Here is an 18,543-nt window from a genome sequence, read left to right as displayed (position 1 = left end):
GGGGGTGTATCAGGAGCCGTCTCTTTAGCTAGTGTCAGTATCTTCAGACCCACGTTAATGCCCTCGGAGAGTGTATCAGGAGCCGTCTCGTTAGGTGCTTTCCATATGTTCATAATATTTTTAATTTAATTTTAAATCTGTGTTTTTACTGTAGTGAAGTTTTTTATGAGTGTTTCTCTTCTGTCTTTTCAGGTGACTCCCAAGACTTTGAGGACGAACCGCAATGGTTATTACACTGTCTGGAAGAAAGAAGTACTCAGGGGCAGCCCTAGTGTGGACTGCAAGACGGGGCTTTCCCATTCCAATGGCCAGCTGTCCTTGAAGCGGGCAACTGAGAAAATCAAGGCAAGTGAGTTGGCCATAAACGTAGTTGGAGGAAAGAGAAGCACAATAGCTGCACATCTCTGCCATATCCCCCCAGTGTTGTAGCATACACTTTGAATCCAGTACTGGGGTTCAGATATTACTTCCACTTATCCTAAACCCCACTCGCAGCACCCCCTGCAAGTCCAACACCGGGCCCCTCAGTCAGCTGTGTGGATGAATCTCCCTTATGGTCTGAATCCCCACCTAGTATTCCATTCCAAGCATCCATATTGCAGATTTGTCCTTTACCACACTGCACCCGCAGCCCCCAGGACCTGAAGGAACCGAACGCCAGTGCAGGAGTGACCGCACCAGGCGACCCTCTGCCTAGCCCAGGTGCTGGCTACCCGAGGAAATAGTACATACAGAGCCAAGTTCCTACAAGTGGAATGCTTGAATTCATCTCAGCCACTGGTAGTTACTCAGGCCGCATCCCAGGACATCTTTACTTCCTCACCACACCACCTCAGTTTGGTCCCAGCCATATGCATATTAGTCTTGACCTTGTTGCAATAGGAAGAATCCAGCCTGAACTACCAGGCAGGTCCTCCTTGAACAGGAACACAAGCAACCCAACACTGGTTTCACCCTTATTAGGGTTCATCAGCTATATCTAGCTTAATTCCAGTGGCAAAGTGGCATCAACATGTCTTGGCATACTCCTCTCACTTAGGGTGTCTGGTCATGTCATGCTTAGCCAGCAGTATCGTCTGGTAAAGTATCACACTCTGCATGTGGTCTCGCCAGCAGTGTCATCTGGTGAAGTATCACACTCTGCATGTGGTCTCGCCAGCAGTATCGTCTGGTAAAGTATCACACTCTGCATGTGGTCTCGCCAGCAGTGTCGTCTGGTGAAGTATCACTCTCTGCATGTGGTCTCGCCAGCAGTGTCGTCTGGTGAAGTATCACACTCTGCATGTGGTCTCGCCAGCAGTATCGTCTGGTAAAGTATCACACTCTGCATGTGGTCTCGCCAGCAGTGTCGTCTGGTGAAGTATCACTCTCTGCATGTGGTCTCGCCAGCAGTGTCGTCTGGTGAAGTATCACACTCTGCATGTGGTCTCGCCAGCAGTGTCGTCTGGTGAAGTATCACACTCTGCATGTGGTCTCGCCAGCAGTGTCGTCTGGTAAAGTATCACACTCTGCATGTGGTCTCGCCAGCAGTGTCGTCTGGTGAAGTATCACACTCTGCATGTGGTCTCGCCAGCAGTGTCTTCTGGTGAAGTATCACACTCTGCATGTGGTCTCGCCAGCAGTGTCGTCTGCTGTGATATCCCCCTGTGATATCCGAATGTGCCGCAGCCCTGACTCCTGTAATGCTCGCTGTCCGTTCGATGATGACCTCTCTAATGTACCTCTACAAGGTGATCCTTCTCGATTGCTAGTGCAGGAAGATCCCTACAAGATCTGCTGAAGTAATATCTTTGTTTTCTTCTTTAGATGAGCGGATACCTAAACCTTCTGGCTAACACCATTGATAATTTCACTCACGGGATGGCTGTGGCTGGGAGCTTCTTGGTGAGCAGGAAGGTAAGTCATTACACGTATCGGAGACCATCGGCCATCTGCAGCATACTTGCTGGGTGTTGGGGGATAAAATTTGAAAGTGCAAAGGCATAGACTGCCTTATGGTTAACATAGCATAGCAAATGGACTTGGATTCTAAGCTGTGATGTATACAAGGTCTGACGTCCCTGTCTTACATATAGATGTTTTTTTATAGTGAGAAAGTTGAGTTGTAGATACTGAGCTGGTCTTGATGCCCAGATCCTAGATTCCATCATTTACCATTCCTCAAGAGAAGTGGCGGTTCAAGTAGAGCAAAGTTATGTCCCTCCCAGGCTTAGTTGTTTCGTAAAGCATCCACTATCCGGTTGTGTCACAGGTGGGTCGAGCCAGAAAAAGGGGTGCAGAAAATGGCTAAGGGGAGAGTACGCAGCACAGAGGATATGGGATGTTTGGTGCTCCTCAGGAAAGCGTGCAGTATTCTGAGAGTGCAGAGCCTATGCTGCAGTCTCTAGTACTCGAACCATCTTCCTGCCACCTACAGCAGTGTGGCTCCTACGACCCGTTGTTGAGGAGCATTTAGCCCATCCTGCACACACAGCTGTTATAGGGCTTGCCCGCTGGGACTCTGGCTTCCACCGTGTTTTGCTTCACTAATGACCGAGCTGAAACACTAAAGCACTGACAAAAATCTCTGGAATGCGCTTCTTAGTCTAAAGGAAACATTTATTAAATCACTTCACAAGGTTTGTAAAGGAGATTAGCATGCTGACAGCACACGTTTAAAAATGGTCACAGCAATGAATAGAAAAAATGAACAGATGATTCTCCACTGCCATATACACAGCAAATATATACAGGGGGTGCAGAATTATTAGGCAAGTTGTATTTTTGAGGATTAATTTTATTATTGAACAACAACCATGTTCTCAATGAACCCAAAAAACTCATTAATATCAAAGCTGAATATTTTTGGAAGTAGTTTTTAGTTTGTTTTTAGTTTTAGCTATGTTAGGGGGATATCTGTGTGTGCAGGTGACTATTACTGTGCATAATTATTAGGCAACTTAACAAAAAAAAATATATACCCATTTCAATTATTTATTATTACCAGTGAAACCAATATAACATCTCAACATTCACAAATATACATTTCTGACATTCAAAAACAAAACAAAAACAAATCAGTGACCAATATAGCCACCTTTCTTTGCAAGGACACTCAAAAGCCTGCCATCCATGGATTCTGTCAGTGTTTTGATCTGTTCACCATCAACATTGCGTGCAGCAGCAACCACAGCCTCCCAGACACTGTTCAGAGAGGTGTACTGTTTTCCCTCCTTGTAAATTTCACATTTGATGATGGACCACAGGTTCTCAATGGGGTTCAGATCAGGTGAACAAGGAGGCCATGTCATTAGATTTCCTTCTTTTATACCCTTTCTTGCCAGCCACGCTGTGGAGTACTTGGACGCGTGTGATGGAGCATTGTCCTGCATGAAAACCATGTTTTTCTTGAAGGATGCAGACTTCTTCCTGTACCACTGCTTGAAGAAGGTGTCTTCCAGGAACTGGCAGTAGGACTGGGAGTTGAGCTTGACTCCATCCTCAACCCGAAAAGGCCCCACAAGCTCATCTTTGATGATACCAGCCCAAACCAGTACTCCACCTCCACCTTGCTGGCGTCTGAGTCGGACTGGAGCTCTCTGCCCTTTACCAATCCAGCCACGGGCCCATCCATCTGGCCCACCAAGACTCACTCTCATTTCATCAGTCCATAAAACCTTAGAAAAATCAGTCTTGAGATATTTCTTGGCCCAGTCTTGACGTTTCAGCTTGTGTGTCTTGTTCAGTGGTGGTCGTCTTTCAGCCTTTCTTACCTTGGCCATGTCTCTGAGTATTGCACACCTTGTGCTTTTGGGCACTCCAGTGATGTTGCAGCTCTGAAATATGGCCAAACTGGTGGCAAGTGGCATCGTGGCAGCTGCACGCTTGACTTTTCTCAGTTCATGGGCAGTTATTTTGCGCCTTGGTTTTTCCACACGCTTCTTGCGACCCTGTTGACTATTTTGAATGAAACGCTTGATTGTTCGATGATCACGCTTCAGAAGCTTTGCAATTTTAAGAGTGCTGCATCCCTCTGCAAGATATCTCACTATTTTTGACTTTTCTGAGCCTGTCAAGTCCTTCTTTTGATCCATTTTGCCAAAGGAAAGGAAGTTGCCTAATAATTATGCACACCTGATATAGGGTGTTGATGTCATTAGACCACACCCCTTCTCATTACAGAGATGCACATCACCTAATATGCTTAATTGGTAGTAGGCTTTCGAGCCTATACAGCTTGGAGTAAGACAACATGCATAAAGATGATGATGTGGTCAAAATACTAATTTGCCTAATAATTCTGCACTCCCTGTACATGCAAAGATACAAATACCTAGATTTGGATATATCTATTCATACACAATGCAAAGCAAATAATTAGTAAAAATTCATCACTGTGGGGCCTATCTGGTGCTTCGTCTTTCTCCTGCCAGCAAGTTGTTGACCCCGGTTTGACTGCAACGAGAAAGAGAGATCTACCTTCAAGGGAAAAATATCAGGCATTCAATGCCTCAATCCTGATTGAGGTCTCTGAATCTCCTCACTGTCGACCTTGGGTCTCTTATATACTTTAACAAGAGAGGAGAATTCTAGAAACTCCCTCCCACTGCATAAGTTTATTATTAAAAAATGCTGGCTGATTCAGGTCAATTTTGAAAAGAACACGTTGGGAATTGGCCAAAATCCCAAGGTGCCCTATATCAAAACAAAACTGTTCCCTGACGTCCTGGTACATTCTTATTAGCCTAAGCCCTTGGTGAGAAATGAATATGCAAACACGCAGAATAAAAACATGAGCACATTGTATAACGTGAGCACGGAAAATTATATGCAGCTTTTAATGTGGCGGTGACTAATGCTAAAATAAAGTCAATAGGCAAAATGAAGTTGGTGGTCACTAATGTGACGGTGTGCTGCTAGGATAAGTGCAACGTGGAGTCAGTGGTCAAAACACAAATATCATTACACACGGCTTGCCTGCTGGGACCCTGGCTCCCACGGCTTGCCCGCTGGGACTGTGGTTCACTGCGGCATACTTCCTGTGAACATGGGCCGCCTGCAGCATGCTGGCTTTGAGCATGGGTCCCACAGCACGCTCGGCAGGAATGTGGGCTGCAAAAGTCTTCCATAGTAATGTGAGGCTCCCGGAATACTTTGCATCATATGGACCCTTGGTACATACCTGAAGCATGACACCTGTAGAATGCTGTTAGAACTCCACAGCCACTCAAAACTCTGTAAAAGTTCTGGATTGCCATATGCCATCTGAAGGTGCAGGCCATGAGTATGCCGTTTGTATTTGTGGGACACAATTTCTTTCCTCTGTTTTAAGGCAGAACAAGAATTTTGGTATTCGGATAGCTTATCAGGACACCAGCGCTGGGCACCTGGCTAAATAAGTGATGTGAACAGTGTTGAGGCGCCTCATACCAAGTTCCTTTAACCCCCTTAGTATTGATGCACCATTCTGTCTGCCTTGATTCGGAGAGCAGACTCATAATGCTGCATGCTGTGTTTCTCCCCACAGGTGGGTGTGCTGACCACGGTGGCCATTCTCCTGCACGAGATCCCCCATGAGGTGAGCAGAGGACACTTCCTTTCACAAGAGAAAATCTCTCTTCCCAGGCTCCTCGGGTAGTGTTTGTGGTGGTTAATTGGATTGGTGTTAAATCTCAGAGGGTGATGTACTGGAAACATTGTTTGGGATGGGTTGGGATTGTGCAGGAGCCTGTGGAGGGAGGGAATATTTTGTGTGTGTGTGTGTATAAAGGTGAGTAATTTAGAAGTGGAGGGATTTAATTGAAGATTGCAAAGGTGTGTATATTAGAGTAGCCTACAGAATGTGGCACAGCTTCAAACAAACAGGCCCAGCCTATTAGTTTCTACAGAGGTATGCGTAATAAGAAGCTGTCCATTGGAGGTCTTGCCTCTTTTACTTTATCCTGCTGCCGCACACCTTCCTGCAAGGTATCGGGTTGGACGATAGGGAGAAGCCAGGTAAGACACCAAACGTATGTTCTCACTTCAAAGATCCTGATAGACCAGCTACTGGTACTGCAGAGAGAGGAAAAAGCAACAATGCATAAACCCCTCTCACAATAGGATGAAAACAAAACAATGCAGAAAACAAATGTCTAGCACAACAAGAATAGACTGCTGCAAAATATCTGTAACTCGAGATGTTAGAAACAAAGGCATGATTTGGGATGGCGATGAATGTGACAAAGGCTGAAATAGTCAAACAGGTCTTTTTTGGCCTGCCCTGTGCTGAGATGCTGTCACACATCCTAGAAAGATATTTCCTCGATCTTGTGTTAGTACTCCTTGTAGGAAAATGGCCCCCTGTATAAATTACCAAAACAAGGGGCTCTCTGCAGAAAATCCATGTATCCCTCGTCAGTGGACAGGGCTTGTGGTAGTGTGGCCGAGTACCTTAGGTAAATCAGAGGGGAGTGTTGGACATTTGTTGTCTCAACAGTCAATAAACGAGAGACAACCTCAAATAAAGAAATCTGGCACCAATCAAAAAAAAGAATACAGATTTTTATATTATTTTGACACCAGAATCTACAAGATCAGATAAGTATTTTTTGAGTTAGCGATTTTTCAAAGTATAGAAAATACAGCTGTCAAATCTGAGGCATGAGCCTCGAACGTGGTAATGTGTCCCACGGGGATAGCACACGCTGCATAGGGGCATTTGCAGATGACTTAGAGGACTGTTCTTCTGGACTTAAGGTACGTAGGGACCAAGGTCCTAGAATCCACCAGCAGTTCAGGGTTACCTACCCTGGTGTGTCCGGGTGCAAAGAGGCTACCAGGGGTGGTAGCCTCAAACACTACACGCTAAAGTCAATGGAGAAATGCACCTGTAGGAAAGAGGCTGCAAGTGGGGACTGGTGGACCAGTTCGGTAGAACCTAATAGGGGGGTGGGGGTGAGGGGGGTTCAGGATCACAGAGGCACTGTTGATTCCCGGGAGCCGGAGCTTGGGTGCAGAGGTTTTTGTCTGGTGGGATTGCTGAGTTAAAGGCTCTCATGGTTCTTGGTGTACCTGCAGAAGAGGGGAAAGAAATACAGCGGAACGACATCTGCGGTGGAGCTGGCCTCTCTCAAAGTCCCTCGACATGCAGGTAAGTTTTGGCGGAAGTGGTGTTCCAGCCGACCACAAGCAAGGCTGGGGATTTATCTGAGCAGCTCCAAATAAGAATATACCCTTAAAAGAATAATCTGCCATCCTGTTCTGAGAGGTGAAACTTCATAGTACAAGCCCCATCCAGACAAGACATACAGTGTATGCCATGGCTGTGGTTCTGCGAAGAGGCAGCGGAGCTGAGAAGTATGACGTGTCTCTTGGGAAGTGTAATCTTGAGTGTTTTGGATACATTACTCAGGATTGTTGTTGGCATAGGGTGCCCATTATTACATCGTTGTCACCTTCTGGTGTTTGATGCCTTCCTGCTTGACCTTAACAATCCTATGTCACTGCCTGCTGGTGTTTGATGCCTTCCTGCTTGACCTTAAGAATCCTTTGCCATCGTCTGCTGGTGTTTGATGCCTTCCTGCTTGACAGTTAAAACTCTGTCACTGTCTGCTGGTGTTTGATTTCTTCTTTCTTGACCTTAAGAATCCTTTGCCATAGTCTGCTGGTGTTGGATGCCTTCTTGCATGACCGTAAGAACTGTTTGCCACCGTCTGCGAGTGCTTGATGCCTTCCTGCTTGACCTTAAGAATCCTTTGTCACTGATGGTGTCTGATGCCTTCTTGCTCGACAGTCAGAACTCTTTGTCACGTCTGCTGGTGTTTGATGTCTTCATGCTTGACATTCAGAACTTATATGTTGGCATTGGATGCTCTCGTACATGGAGCTTCACAGCCTTATGTGTCCCTGTTCTGGTTGTTGACAGTTTTTGGGTGTTGTTTATAAACGTGTAGCTGAGGCTGGGGCTGGGGCTGGGGCTGGTGTTTGCAGTTCTCATTCTTAAAGTATATCGTTGATTTTCTGACATGATGCTTCCATTGTGCAGCTTTCATGTGTGTGAGCTGTGGTCCATTTGTGGGACTTTTCAGTCGTATAATGGTTTGTGTCCTCTTTCGTACGAGAGGTGCTGTTGGCTGATCCTTGTATCCCTTACCTCTAACCTCTGATCCATGTTGTTTTCAGGTCGGAGATTTTGCCATCTTGCTCCGGGCTGGATTTGATCGCTGGAGCGCAGCCAGGATGCAAGTCACAACTGCCCTCGGTGGGATTCTAGGAGCATGCTTTGCCATCTGTCTGCAGTCACCAAAAGGAGCAGGTAGGAGTAATGCGCATGAGGAGGGCAGGTTTACCAGGGCTAGCTGATACCAGGGGTGGCAGATGCAGAGACACACTGGTGTACTGTAAATTCAGTACTTGCTTGCTCTGTCACCTTTCTTCAACACTACTGGGCAATCATCCTGGGCAACAGACGTGACACGAACACTACCAAACTCGAGACTGAAAGACATGCCAACCACTGTCCAAGGCCACCCTCCCTCATGCCCCTGCTGATTTCTGGAGCACTGTTCTTTACTTTTCACTCAAGAAGGGAGAGCGTCTGCACGGTGTTCATGGTTTTAAGGTCTCGTCCATCAGACAGCACAGGTGTCTGTGACCAAAAGACTGATTGTGAAATCTTAGTGTTTACCTTTTGTCACTCATTTGCCTACTTGCTGATTAGATGACGTGCCGCCTTCTACTTGTCCCTTCCATGCAGCACAGCCTCTGTACTGGCTGTGACTGGCTGACTTGAATCCTTCCACTGCCCACTTAAGAAGAACTACTTTTTTCTTGGTGGTTAAGCATTCCATGAGTAAGCATGTGTTTTCCTTCTCTCTTCTCTCTCTCTCTCTCTGCTCTGTCCTTGTGTTCTGCTCCCCCTTCCTTTCTGTGCATCTCCACCCAAACACTCTGCCTCCCGCTTTGCTCTCTCCCTCATGCACTTCTCCCCGCCCCATGTTTTCCTGCCTCTCGTATGCTACTTGCTTTTGTTTGCTTCTTCCATCCTTATTGTACTCTCTCCTTCATGTGCTGATTTCCCCCCCCCCCCCCCATCTCCTCCTTTGTCTTACCCACCCCCAAGGTTTTTTTCATTGTTGTTTTCCACTTTCAGTATAAAAACCCCCATCATTTCGTACTGAACGCCTGCTGCTTTTGTTTTTTAACGATGCTGCACAGCATTAGCAAACTGCATTGTCAAAGTCAATAAGTCCAAAACATGAGACCTGTTGGCTTTGCCAATGCTTCTTCATAAATCTATGCCTTTATCATAAATGTATGTTCGATGGCATGTGTGGCTGCAGATTCATACGTTTTGCATAAGTCAACCATCTAGTGTTGGGCTCTGAGTGTTACAAGTTTTTTTTCTTGGAAGCATATGTTCGATGGCATCTGTCGCTGTAGATACGCATGTTCTGCAATAGCTCGCCATCTGGTGTTGGGCCGGAGTGTTACAAGTTGTTTTTCTTCGAAGAAGTCTTTCGAGTCACGGGACCGAGTGACTCCTCCTTTTGTCTCCATTGCGCATGGGCGTCGACTCCATCTTTGATTGTTTTTTTTCCGCCATCGGGTTCGGACGTGTTCCTGTCGCTCCGAGTTTCGGAACGGAAAATTAGCTAATTTCGGAAGATTTTCGTCGGTATTGTTGCGTTCGGGATCGGCGTACTTAGATTCCACACCGCATCGAAGATCGAAGAGCTCCGGTGCCCTTCGGGGTAGTTTTTCGATCCTCCGTCGGGGCCTGGTCGGCCCGACCGCGTGCTGAAGAACGCCGATGGAACGGACCCCGTTCCGTTTCTGCCCCAAATGCCACAATAAATACCCCTACACAGACCAACACTTGGTCTGCAACCTGTGCCTGTCACCTGAGCACAGCGAAGACACCTGCGAGGCCTGTCGTGCGTTCCGGTCCCGAAAAACACTCCGAGACCGTCGAGCCAGAAGACTTCAGATGGCGTCCGCACCGACAGCCCAACGGGAGTTCGAGGAACAGGAAGAGGAAGGTACCTTCTCGATCCAAGACTCAGACTCCGAAGGATTCGACGATACACAAACCGTGAGTAAGACGTCGAAATCCACTCAGAGGAACATTTACAAGGCCCAGGGGACGCCACTGCCACCAGGCCATGGCTCGACCCATAAATTCGGTGACCGACCGTCGGCACCGAAAAAGGCCCAAACAGTGCCGAGATCGTCCGACTCCGGTCGAGACACCGGCACGCAGCCTTCTCGACACCGAGAAAGTGCTGGAGACAAGCCTCGACACCGAGATGCCGGTGTGGACACGGCTCGACGCCGAGACAGCGGCACCGAAACAGATCGACGCCGAGAGGTTTCGGCCCCGAAAAAGAAAAAAGTCACCTCGGAGCCGAAAAAACACGCAGACAGGGTTTCGATGCCGAAACAAACTGCAAGCGACCCAGCTTCAGGCTCTTATACAGAGGAGCACTCGCTAACCTCCCAAATGCAGAAGCATAGGTTTGAGGAAGAGCTACAAGCAACTGATGTGGACCATACGCAAAAGCGTATCTTCATACAGCAGGGGACAGGAAAAATAAGCACCCTTCCCCCCATTAGGAGAAAGAGAAGGTTGGAGTTCCAGACGGAACAGACACCACAACCAAAGGTGGTGAAAAGAGTTACCCCACCACCCTCTCCTCCGCCCGTGATTAACGTCTCACCAGCACAAACTCCATCACACTCCCCAGCTCACACCACCATGAGCCAGGGTGACCAAGATCAGGACGCATGGGACCTATACGACGCCCCAGTGTCAGATAACAGTCCGGAGGCATACCCTACAAAGCCATCTCCACCAGAAGACAGCACCGCGTATTCTCAAGTGGTGGCTAGAGCAGCACAATTTCACAACGTAAGCCTCCACTCAGAACAGGTCGAGGATGATTTCTTATTCAACACACTCTCCTCCACCCACAGCTCATACCAAAGCCTGCCTATGCTCCCTGGTATGCTCCGGCACGCAAAAGACATCTTTAAGGAGCCGGTCAAAAGTAGGGCAATCACACCAAGGGTGGAAAAAAAGTATAAGGCGCCTCCTACAGACCCGGTTTTCATCACTACACAGCTGCCACCAGACTCTGTCGTTGTAGGAGCAGCTAGGAAAAGGGCCAACTCTCACACATCTGGAGATGCACCACCCCCAGATAAAGAAAGCCGCAAGTTCGATGCAGCTGGTAAAAGAGTCGCAGCACAAGCTGCAAACCAGTGGCGCATCGCGAACTCCCAGGCACTACTTGCGCGCTATGACAGAGCCCACTGGGACGAGATGCAACATCTCATTGAACATCTGCCCAAGGACTTACAAAATAGGGCAAAACAAGTGGTTGAGGAGGGACAGACCATCTCCAACAACCAGATACGCTCCTCCATGGACGCTGCAGATACAGCTGCACGGACAATTAATACATCTGTAACTATCAGAAGGCATGCATGGCTCCGAACGTCTGGATTTAAACCAGAGATTCAACAAGCAGTTCTCAATATGCCTTTTAATGAAAAAGAACTGTTCGGTCCAGAAGTGGACACAGCGATTGAGAAACTCAAAAAAGATACGGACACTGCCAAAGCCATGGGCGCACTCTACTCCCCGCAGAGCAGAGGGAATTACAGCACATTCCGTAAAACGCCCTTTCGAGGGGGGTTTCGGGGTCAAAGCACACAAGCCAGCACCTCACAAGCCACACCGTCCAGTTACCAGGGACAGTATAGAGGAGGTTTTCGGGGACAATATAGAGGAGGGCAATTCCCTAGAAATAGAGGAAGATTTCAAAGCCCCAAAACCCCTACTACTAAACAGTGACTCACATGTCACTCACCCCCTCCACACAACACCAGTGGGGGGAAGAATAGGTCACTATTACAAAGCATGGGAGGAAATCACTACAGACACTTGGGTTCTAGCAATTATCCAACATGGTTATTGCATAGAATTTCTACAATTCCCTCCAAACATACCACCAAAAGCACAAAATTTAACAACACACCATTCCAATCTCCTGGAGATAGAAGTGCAGGCACTATTGCAAAAGAATGCAATCGAATTAGTGCCAAACACACAAATAAACACAGGAGTTTACTCACTGTACTTTCTGATACCAAATAAGGACAAAACACTGAGACCAATCCTAGACCTCAGAGTAGTGAACACTTTCATCAAATCAGACCACTTCCACATGGTCACACTACAAGAAGTATTGCCATTGCTAAAACTACACGACTACATGGCAACTTTAGACCTCAAGGATGCTTATTTCCATATACCAATACACCCATCGCACAGGAAATACCTAAGGTTTGTATTCAAAGGAATACATTACCAATTCAAGGTACTGCCTTTCGGATTAACAACCGCACCAAGAGTCTTTACCAAATGTCTAGCGGTAGTCGCTGCACACATAAGAAGGCAGCAAATACATGTGTTCCCATATTTGGACGACTGGCTAATCAAGGCCCATTCGTTCATACAGTGCTCAAATCACACAAATCAGATCATACAAACCCTCTTCAAACTCGGGTTCACCGTCAACTTTACAAAATCCAACATTCTGCCGCGCAAGGTACAACAATACCTAGGAGCCATAATAGACACATCAAAGGGAGTAGCCACTCCAAGTCCACAAAGAATTCAAAATTTCAACACCATCATACAACGCATGTATCCAACACAAAAGATACAGGCAAAGATGGTATTACAACTCCTAGGCATGATGTCTTCATGCATAGCCATTGTCCCAAACGCAAGACTGCACATGAGGCCCTTACAACAATGCCTAGCATCACAGTGGTCTCAAGCACAGGGTCACCTTCTAGATCTGGTGTTAATAGACCGCCAAACTTACCTCTCGCTTCTGTGGTGGAACAACATAAATTTAAACAAGGGGCGGCCTTTCCAAGACCCAGTGCCACAATACGTAATAACAACAGATGCTTCCATGACAGGGTGGGGAGCACACCTCGATCAACACAGCATACAAGGACAATGGAACGTACATCAAACAAAACTGCATATCAATCACCTAGAACAGCACTAAAAGCTTTCCAACCAATAATAGTTCACAAATACATTCTCGTCAAAACAGACAACATGACAACAATGTATTATCTAAACAAGCAGGGGGGGGACGCACTCCACGCAGTTAAGCCTGCTAGCACAAAAAATTTGGCATTGGGCAATTCACAACCAAATTCGCCTAATAGCACAGTTTATACCAGGGATCCAAAATCAACTCGCAGACAATCTCTCTCGAGATCATCAACAGGTCCACGAATGGGAAATTCAACCCCAAATTCTGAACACTTATTTCAAACTCTGGGGAACACCTCAAATAGACTTGTTTGCGACAAGGGAGAACGCAAAATGCCAAAACTTCGCATCCAGATACCCACACAAACAATCCCAAGGCAATGCCCTATGGATGAACTGGTCAGGGATATTTGCTTACGCTTTTCCTCCTCTCCCTCTCCTTCCTTACCTGGTAAACAAACTCAGTCAAAGCAAACTCAAACTCATATTGATAGCACCAACTTGGGCAAGGCAACCCTGGTACACAACGCTGCTAGACCTATCAGTGGTACCCTGCATCAAATTGCCCAACAGGCCAGATCTGTTGACACAGCACAACCAAAAGATCAGACACCCAGATCCAGCATCGCTGAATCTAGCAATCTGGCTCCTGAAATCCTAGAATTCGGGCACTTACAACTTACCCAAGAATGTATGGAAGTCATAAAACAAGCCAGAAGGCCATCCACCAGGCACTGCTATGCAAGTAAATGGAAGAGGTTTGTTTGCTACTGCCATATTAATCAAATACAACCATTACACACAACTCCAGAACATGTAGTGGGTTACTTGCTTCACTTACAAAAATCTAACCTAGCTTTCTCTTCCATTAAAATACACCTTGCAGCAATATCTGCATACCTGCAGACTACCTATTCAACTTCCCTATATAAGATACCAGTCATTAAAGCATTCATGGAGGGCCTTAGGAGAATTATACCACCAAGAACACTACCTGTTCCTTCATGGAACCTAAATGTTGTCCTAACTAGACTTATGGGTCCACCTTTTGAACCCATGCACTCCTGCGACATACAGTTCCTAACCTGGAAGGTGGCATTTCTCATCGCCATTACTTCCCTAAGAAGAGTAAGCGAGATTCAGGCGTTTACAATACAGGAACCTTTTATACAACTACACAAAAATAAAGTCGTCCTAAGGACCAATCCTAAATTTTTGCCAAAGGTTATTTCACCGTTCCATCTAAATCAAACAGTGGAACTTCCAGTGTTCTTTCCACAGCCAGATACCGTAGCTGAAAGGGCACTACATACATTAGATGTCAAAAGAGCATTGATGTATTACATTGACAGAACAAAAAACATCAGAAAGACTAAACAACTCTTTATTGCATTTCAAAAACCTCATGCAGGAAACCCAATTTCAAAACAAGGTATAGCCAGATGGATAGTTAAATGCATCCAAATCTGCTACCTTAAAGCTAAACGACAGCTGCCCATTACACCAAGGGCACACTCAACCAGAAAGAAAGGTGCTACCATGGCCTTTCTAGGAAACATCCCAATGCAAGAAATATGTAAGGCAGCCACATGGTCTACGCCTCACACATTCACCAAGCACTACTGTGTAGACGTGTTATCCGCACAACAAGCCACAGTAGGTCAAGCCGTATTAAGAACATTATTTCAGACTACTTCCACTCCTACAGGCTGATCCACCGCTTTTGGGGAAATAACTGCTTACTAGTCTATGCAGAACATGCGTATCTACAGCGACAGATGCCATCGAACTGAAAATGTCACTTACCCAGTGTACATCTGTTCGTGGCATCAGTCGCAGTAGATTCGCATGTGCCCACCCGCCTCCCCGGGAGCCTGTAGCAGTTTGGAAGTTACCTTCAATTATTTATATATGTATCATCTCAACCTTAAATAGGTGCATACTTAGTCACTCCATTGCATGGGCACTATTACTACAATTCAACTCCTACCTCACCCTCTGCGGGGAAAAACAATCGAAGATGGAGTCGACGCCCATGCGCAATGGAGACAAAAGGAGGAGTCACTCGGTCCCGTGACTCGAAAGACTTCTTCGAAGAAAAACAACTTGTAACACTCCGGCCCAACACCAGATGGCGAGCTATTGCAGAACATGCGAATCTACTGCGACTGATGCCACGAACAGATGTACACTGGGTAAGTGACATTTTCATTTCGAGTCACGAGATCGAGTGTTGACTCCTCTAGAAGATCTCCCCCCTAATACAAAACAGTGATTTTTTACAAATCCCCACAGCACATACATCTCCTGTGGGAGGAAGACTGGGAAACTTTAATCCCCAGTGGTCCACTATCACCACAGACCAGTGGGCTCTTCCAATTATCCAACATGGTGATTTTCTAGAGCTCATTTCCACTCCACCAACTATATCTCCTCGTTTTCACAAACTCTTACACGACCATCTCATTCTCTTAAAAGAAGAGGTACAGTCCCTTTTTCTCCAAGGGGCTATAGAACCAGTTCCCCTATCCCAAAAGGGGTTAGGAGTATATTCACTATACCTCCTCATACAAAATAAAGACGGTTCTTTAAGACCAATTCTAGATCTCAGGCCTCTCAACCTATACATACTTTCAGAGCTTTTCCATATGGTCACTCTGCAAGACGTTATTCCTCTGTTACATGGCAGCTTTAGATCTCATAGATGCTTATTTTCACATTCCCACACATCCGGCACATCGCAAATTCCTAAGATTTGTCACTGCGGGAAAACATTATCAATTCAAAGTACATTCGGGATGACAACAGCCCCAAAGGTATTGTAAATGCTTAGCTGTAGTAGCTGCATTCCTCAGAAGGCAGCACATCCACATTTTCCCATACTTGGGCGATTGGCTCATAAAAGCCAATACCATCCACAAATGCCAGCAACATACTCAAGACACAGTAAACCTTCTACATAACTTGGGATTTGCAATAAACTATCTCAAATCCCATCTTCAGCCTTCACAAATACAGCCTTATCTGGGAGCAATTCTGAATACTCATTCAACATTGACATACTCAAACCCAGCAAGGATTCATGCTTTTCAAAATCTCCTGCTTCAGTTACAGGAGAATCATACTTAGTAAAACTAGTGATGCAACTACTGGGGATGATGGCTTCCTGCATTGCCATTGTTGTCCTTACAAGACGACACATGCGTCCACTACAATAGTGTCCATCTCGTCAGTGGTCTCAGTCACAGGGCCATCTTCAAGATCTAGTGTTGTTAGACCGCCAGACTCACCGCTTTCTGCAGTGGTGGAATCCCACCAACCTCTCAAAAGGGCGGCCTTTCAGGACCCTGTGTCTCAGATCATTCTCACAACAGATGCATCACAGCTGGTTTGAGGAGCTCACCTCACCACCTGACCATACAGGGAAATGGGATCCCATTCAACAGACTTATCACATCAACTATTTGGAGTTGCTAGCAGTCTCCCTAGCACTCGAAGCATTCCTGACACAAATCTCTCACAAAGCGGTGCCAGTCCATACAGACAACATGACAACTATGTACTATCTGCAGAAACGGGGGAGAAAACACTCATCTCAAATGTCCCTTCTAGCTCAGACAATTTAGAAGTGGGTGATTCACACTCACATTCACTTACAGGCAGAATATCTCCTAGGAATGGACAACCAGTTTGCGGACCTATTAAGCAGGACGCAGCAACAAGCCCACGAATGGGAAATTCACCCACAAGTACTTCACCAATACTTTAGCCTCTGGGGCACAGCAGAAATAGACTTCTTTGCCACCGTAGAAAACTCAACATGCCAAAACTTTGCATCCAGATACCCACACCCTCGGTCCAAGGGCAATGCTCTATGGGTGAATTGGTCAGGGATATTTGCTTACGCTTTTCCGCCTCTCTAACTCATTCCTTTTCTGGTATGCAAATTGAAACAAACATCACTCACCATGATACTTGTAGCTCTTACATGGGCCGTCAACCTTGGTACACAACACTATTGGATCTGTCTGTGGTTCCCATCAGACCAGACCTTTTGACTCAGAACAGAGTTCAAATAAGGCATCCAGACCCCAAAAACACTCAATCTTGCCATATGGCTCCTGAAGTCATTGAGTTTGGGTATTTACAACTTCCTTCCTCCAGTATGGAACCCTAACATAGTCCTCACTAGACTTATGGGTCCAGGATTTGAACCCATACATTCCTGCTCTTTGCAATTTCTTCCATGGAAAGTTGCCTTCTTGGTAGCTATAACTTGACTAAGACGTGTAAGTGAAATACCAGTGTTCACCTTAGATGAATCTTTTCTCATACATAAAGATAAAGTAGTTCTTAGGACAAACCCTAAATTTCTACCTAAAGTAGTTTCACCATTTCACATTAATCAATCAGTTGTTACCTGTTTTTTCCCCACAGCCAGACTGTCGATAAAAGAGCTCTGCACACACTACATGTTAAACAAGCTATGTATTACATTGACAGGACAGGGAGTTTTAGAAAATCAAAACAACTTTTTGTAGCTTTTTCGAAATCCAATTTCATACAATGGAATAGCTAAATGGATAGTCAAGTATATTAAAACTTGTTATCTCAAAGCAAAAAGACAATTATTAGCAACTCCGAAACTCTACCAGGAAAAAAGGTGCCTCTGTGGCCTTTTTAGGAAACATTCCAATAGCAGATATTTGCAAAGCTGCTATTCGTTCTACAAAACAAACATTTATTAAACACGATTGTGTAGATGTTTTAGCTCGACAACAAGCAAATGTTGGTCAAACAGTCCTCTGGACACTTTTTCAAGCTACTCCAACTCCTACAGGCTAGCCACCGCTTACCCGGCAGGACTGCTTTACGGTCTATGCAGAGCATGTGAATCTGCAGCTACACATGACATTGAACGGAAAATGTTGCTTACTCAGTGTACATCTGTTCGTGGCATGTAGTGCTGTAGATTCACATGTGTCCTCCCTCCTCCCTGGAAGCCTGTAGTCGTTTTACAGACACACACACACACACACTTCTTACCTCACCCGCCTGCGGGAAAACAATCTAACAAAGGACTCGAAGCGCATGCGCAGTATGACCGAGAGGAGGAGTCACTTGATCTTGTGACTCAAAAATATTCTTCGAAAAAAAACAACTTGTAACACTCCGAGCCAAACACTAGATGGCAGACTTATCCAAAACACGTGAATCTACAGCCCTACGTGCCACAAACAGATGTTTACTAGGTAAGTAACAGTTTCCTTTTCGGGCTATGAGAACTTTTAATTTCCATCTGCTCCAGTTCTCCTTTGACCCCTGCACTTCCCTGCGGTGACCCTCATACACACTGTCTCCATTGCAACCTTACGTTTTCCCTTGCTCCCATCCACGGCCACCTGGGATCTTGGTACCTTTAAAAGTAGTGTTTGTAATGCTCTTGTGCCTCAGGCCCCTGAATGTAAACACTGATTTACTTCAGTGTGGACCTTCGCATC

General features: G+C 46.0%; 1 protein-coding gene across 1 annotated transcript in view; it reads left to right on the top strand.

The window, feature by feature from the left end:
• The window catches only part of SLC39A13 (solute carrier family 39 member 13), a 162,239-nt gene that overhangs the window by 116,579 nt on the left and 27,117 nt on the right, over positions 1-18,543 (top strand). Inside the window, exons 5-8 of the mRNA XM_069221625.1 lie at positions 193-345; positions 1,807-1,896; positions 5,507-5,557; positions 8,143-8,275. Of these exons, the coding sequence (XP_069077726.1) occupies positions 193-345; positions 1,807-1,896; positions 5,507-5,557; positions 8,143-8,275 (427 nt within the window). The remainder of the gene's footprint in view (positions 1-192; positions 346-1,806; positions 1,897-5,506; positions 5,558-8,142; positions 8,276-18,543) is intronic.

This window comes from Pleurodeles waltl, chromosome 3_1 (genome assembly GCF_031143425.1).
Source record: "Pleurodeles waltl isolate 20211129_DDA chromosome 3_1, aPleWal1.hap1.20221129, whole genome shotgun sequence".
Classification (NCBI taxonomy): Eukaryota; Metazoa; Chordata; class Amphibia; order Caudata; family Salamandridae; genus Pleurodeles; species Pleurodeles waltl.
Note: the sequence above shows the minus strand (reverse complement) of the source record. Positions and strands in the feature narration are given on the sequence as shown.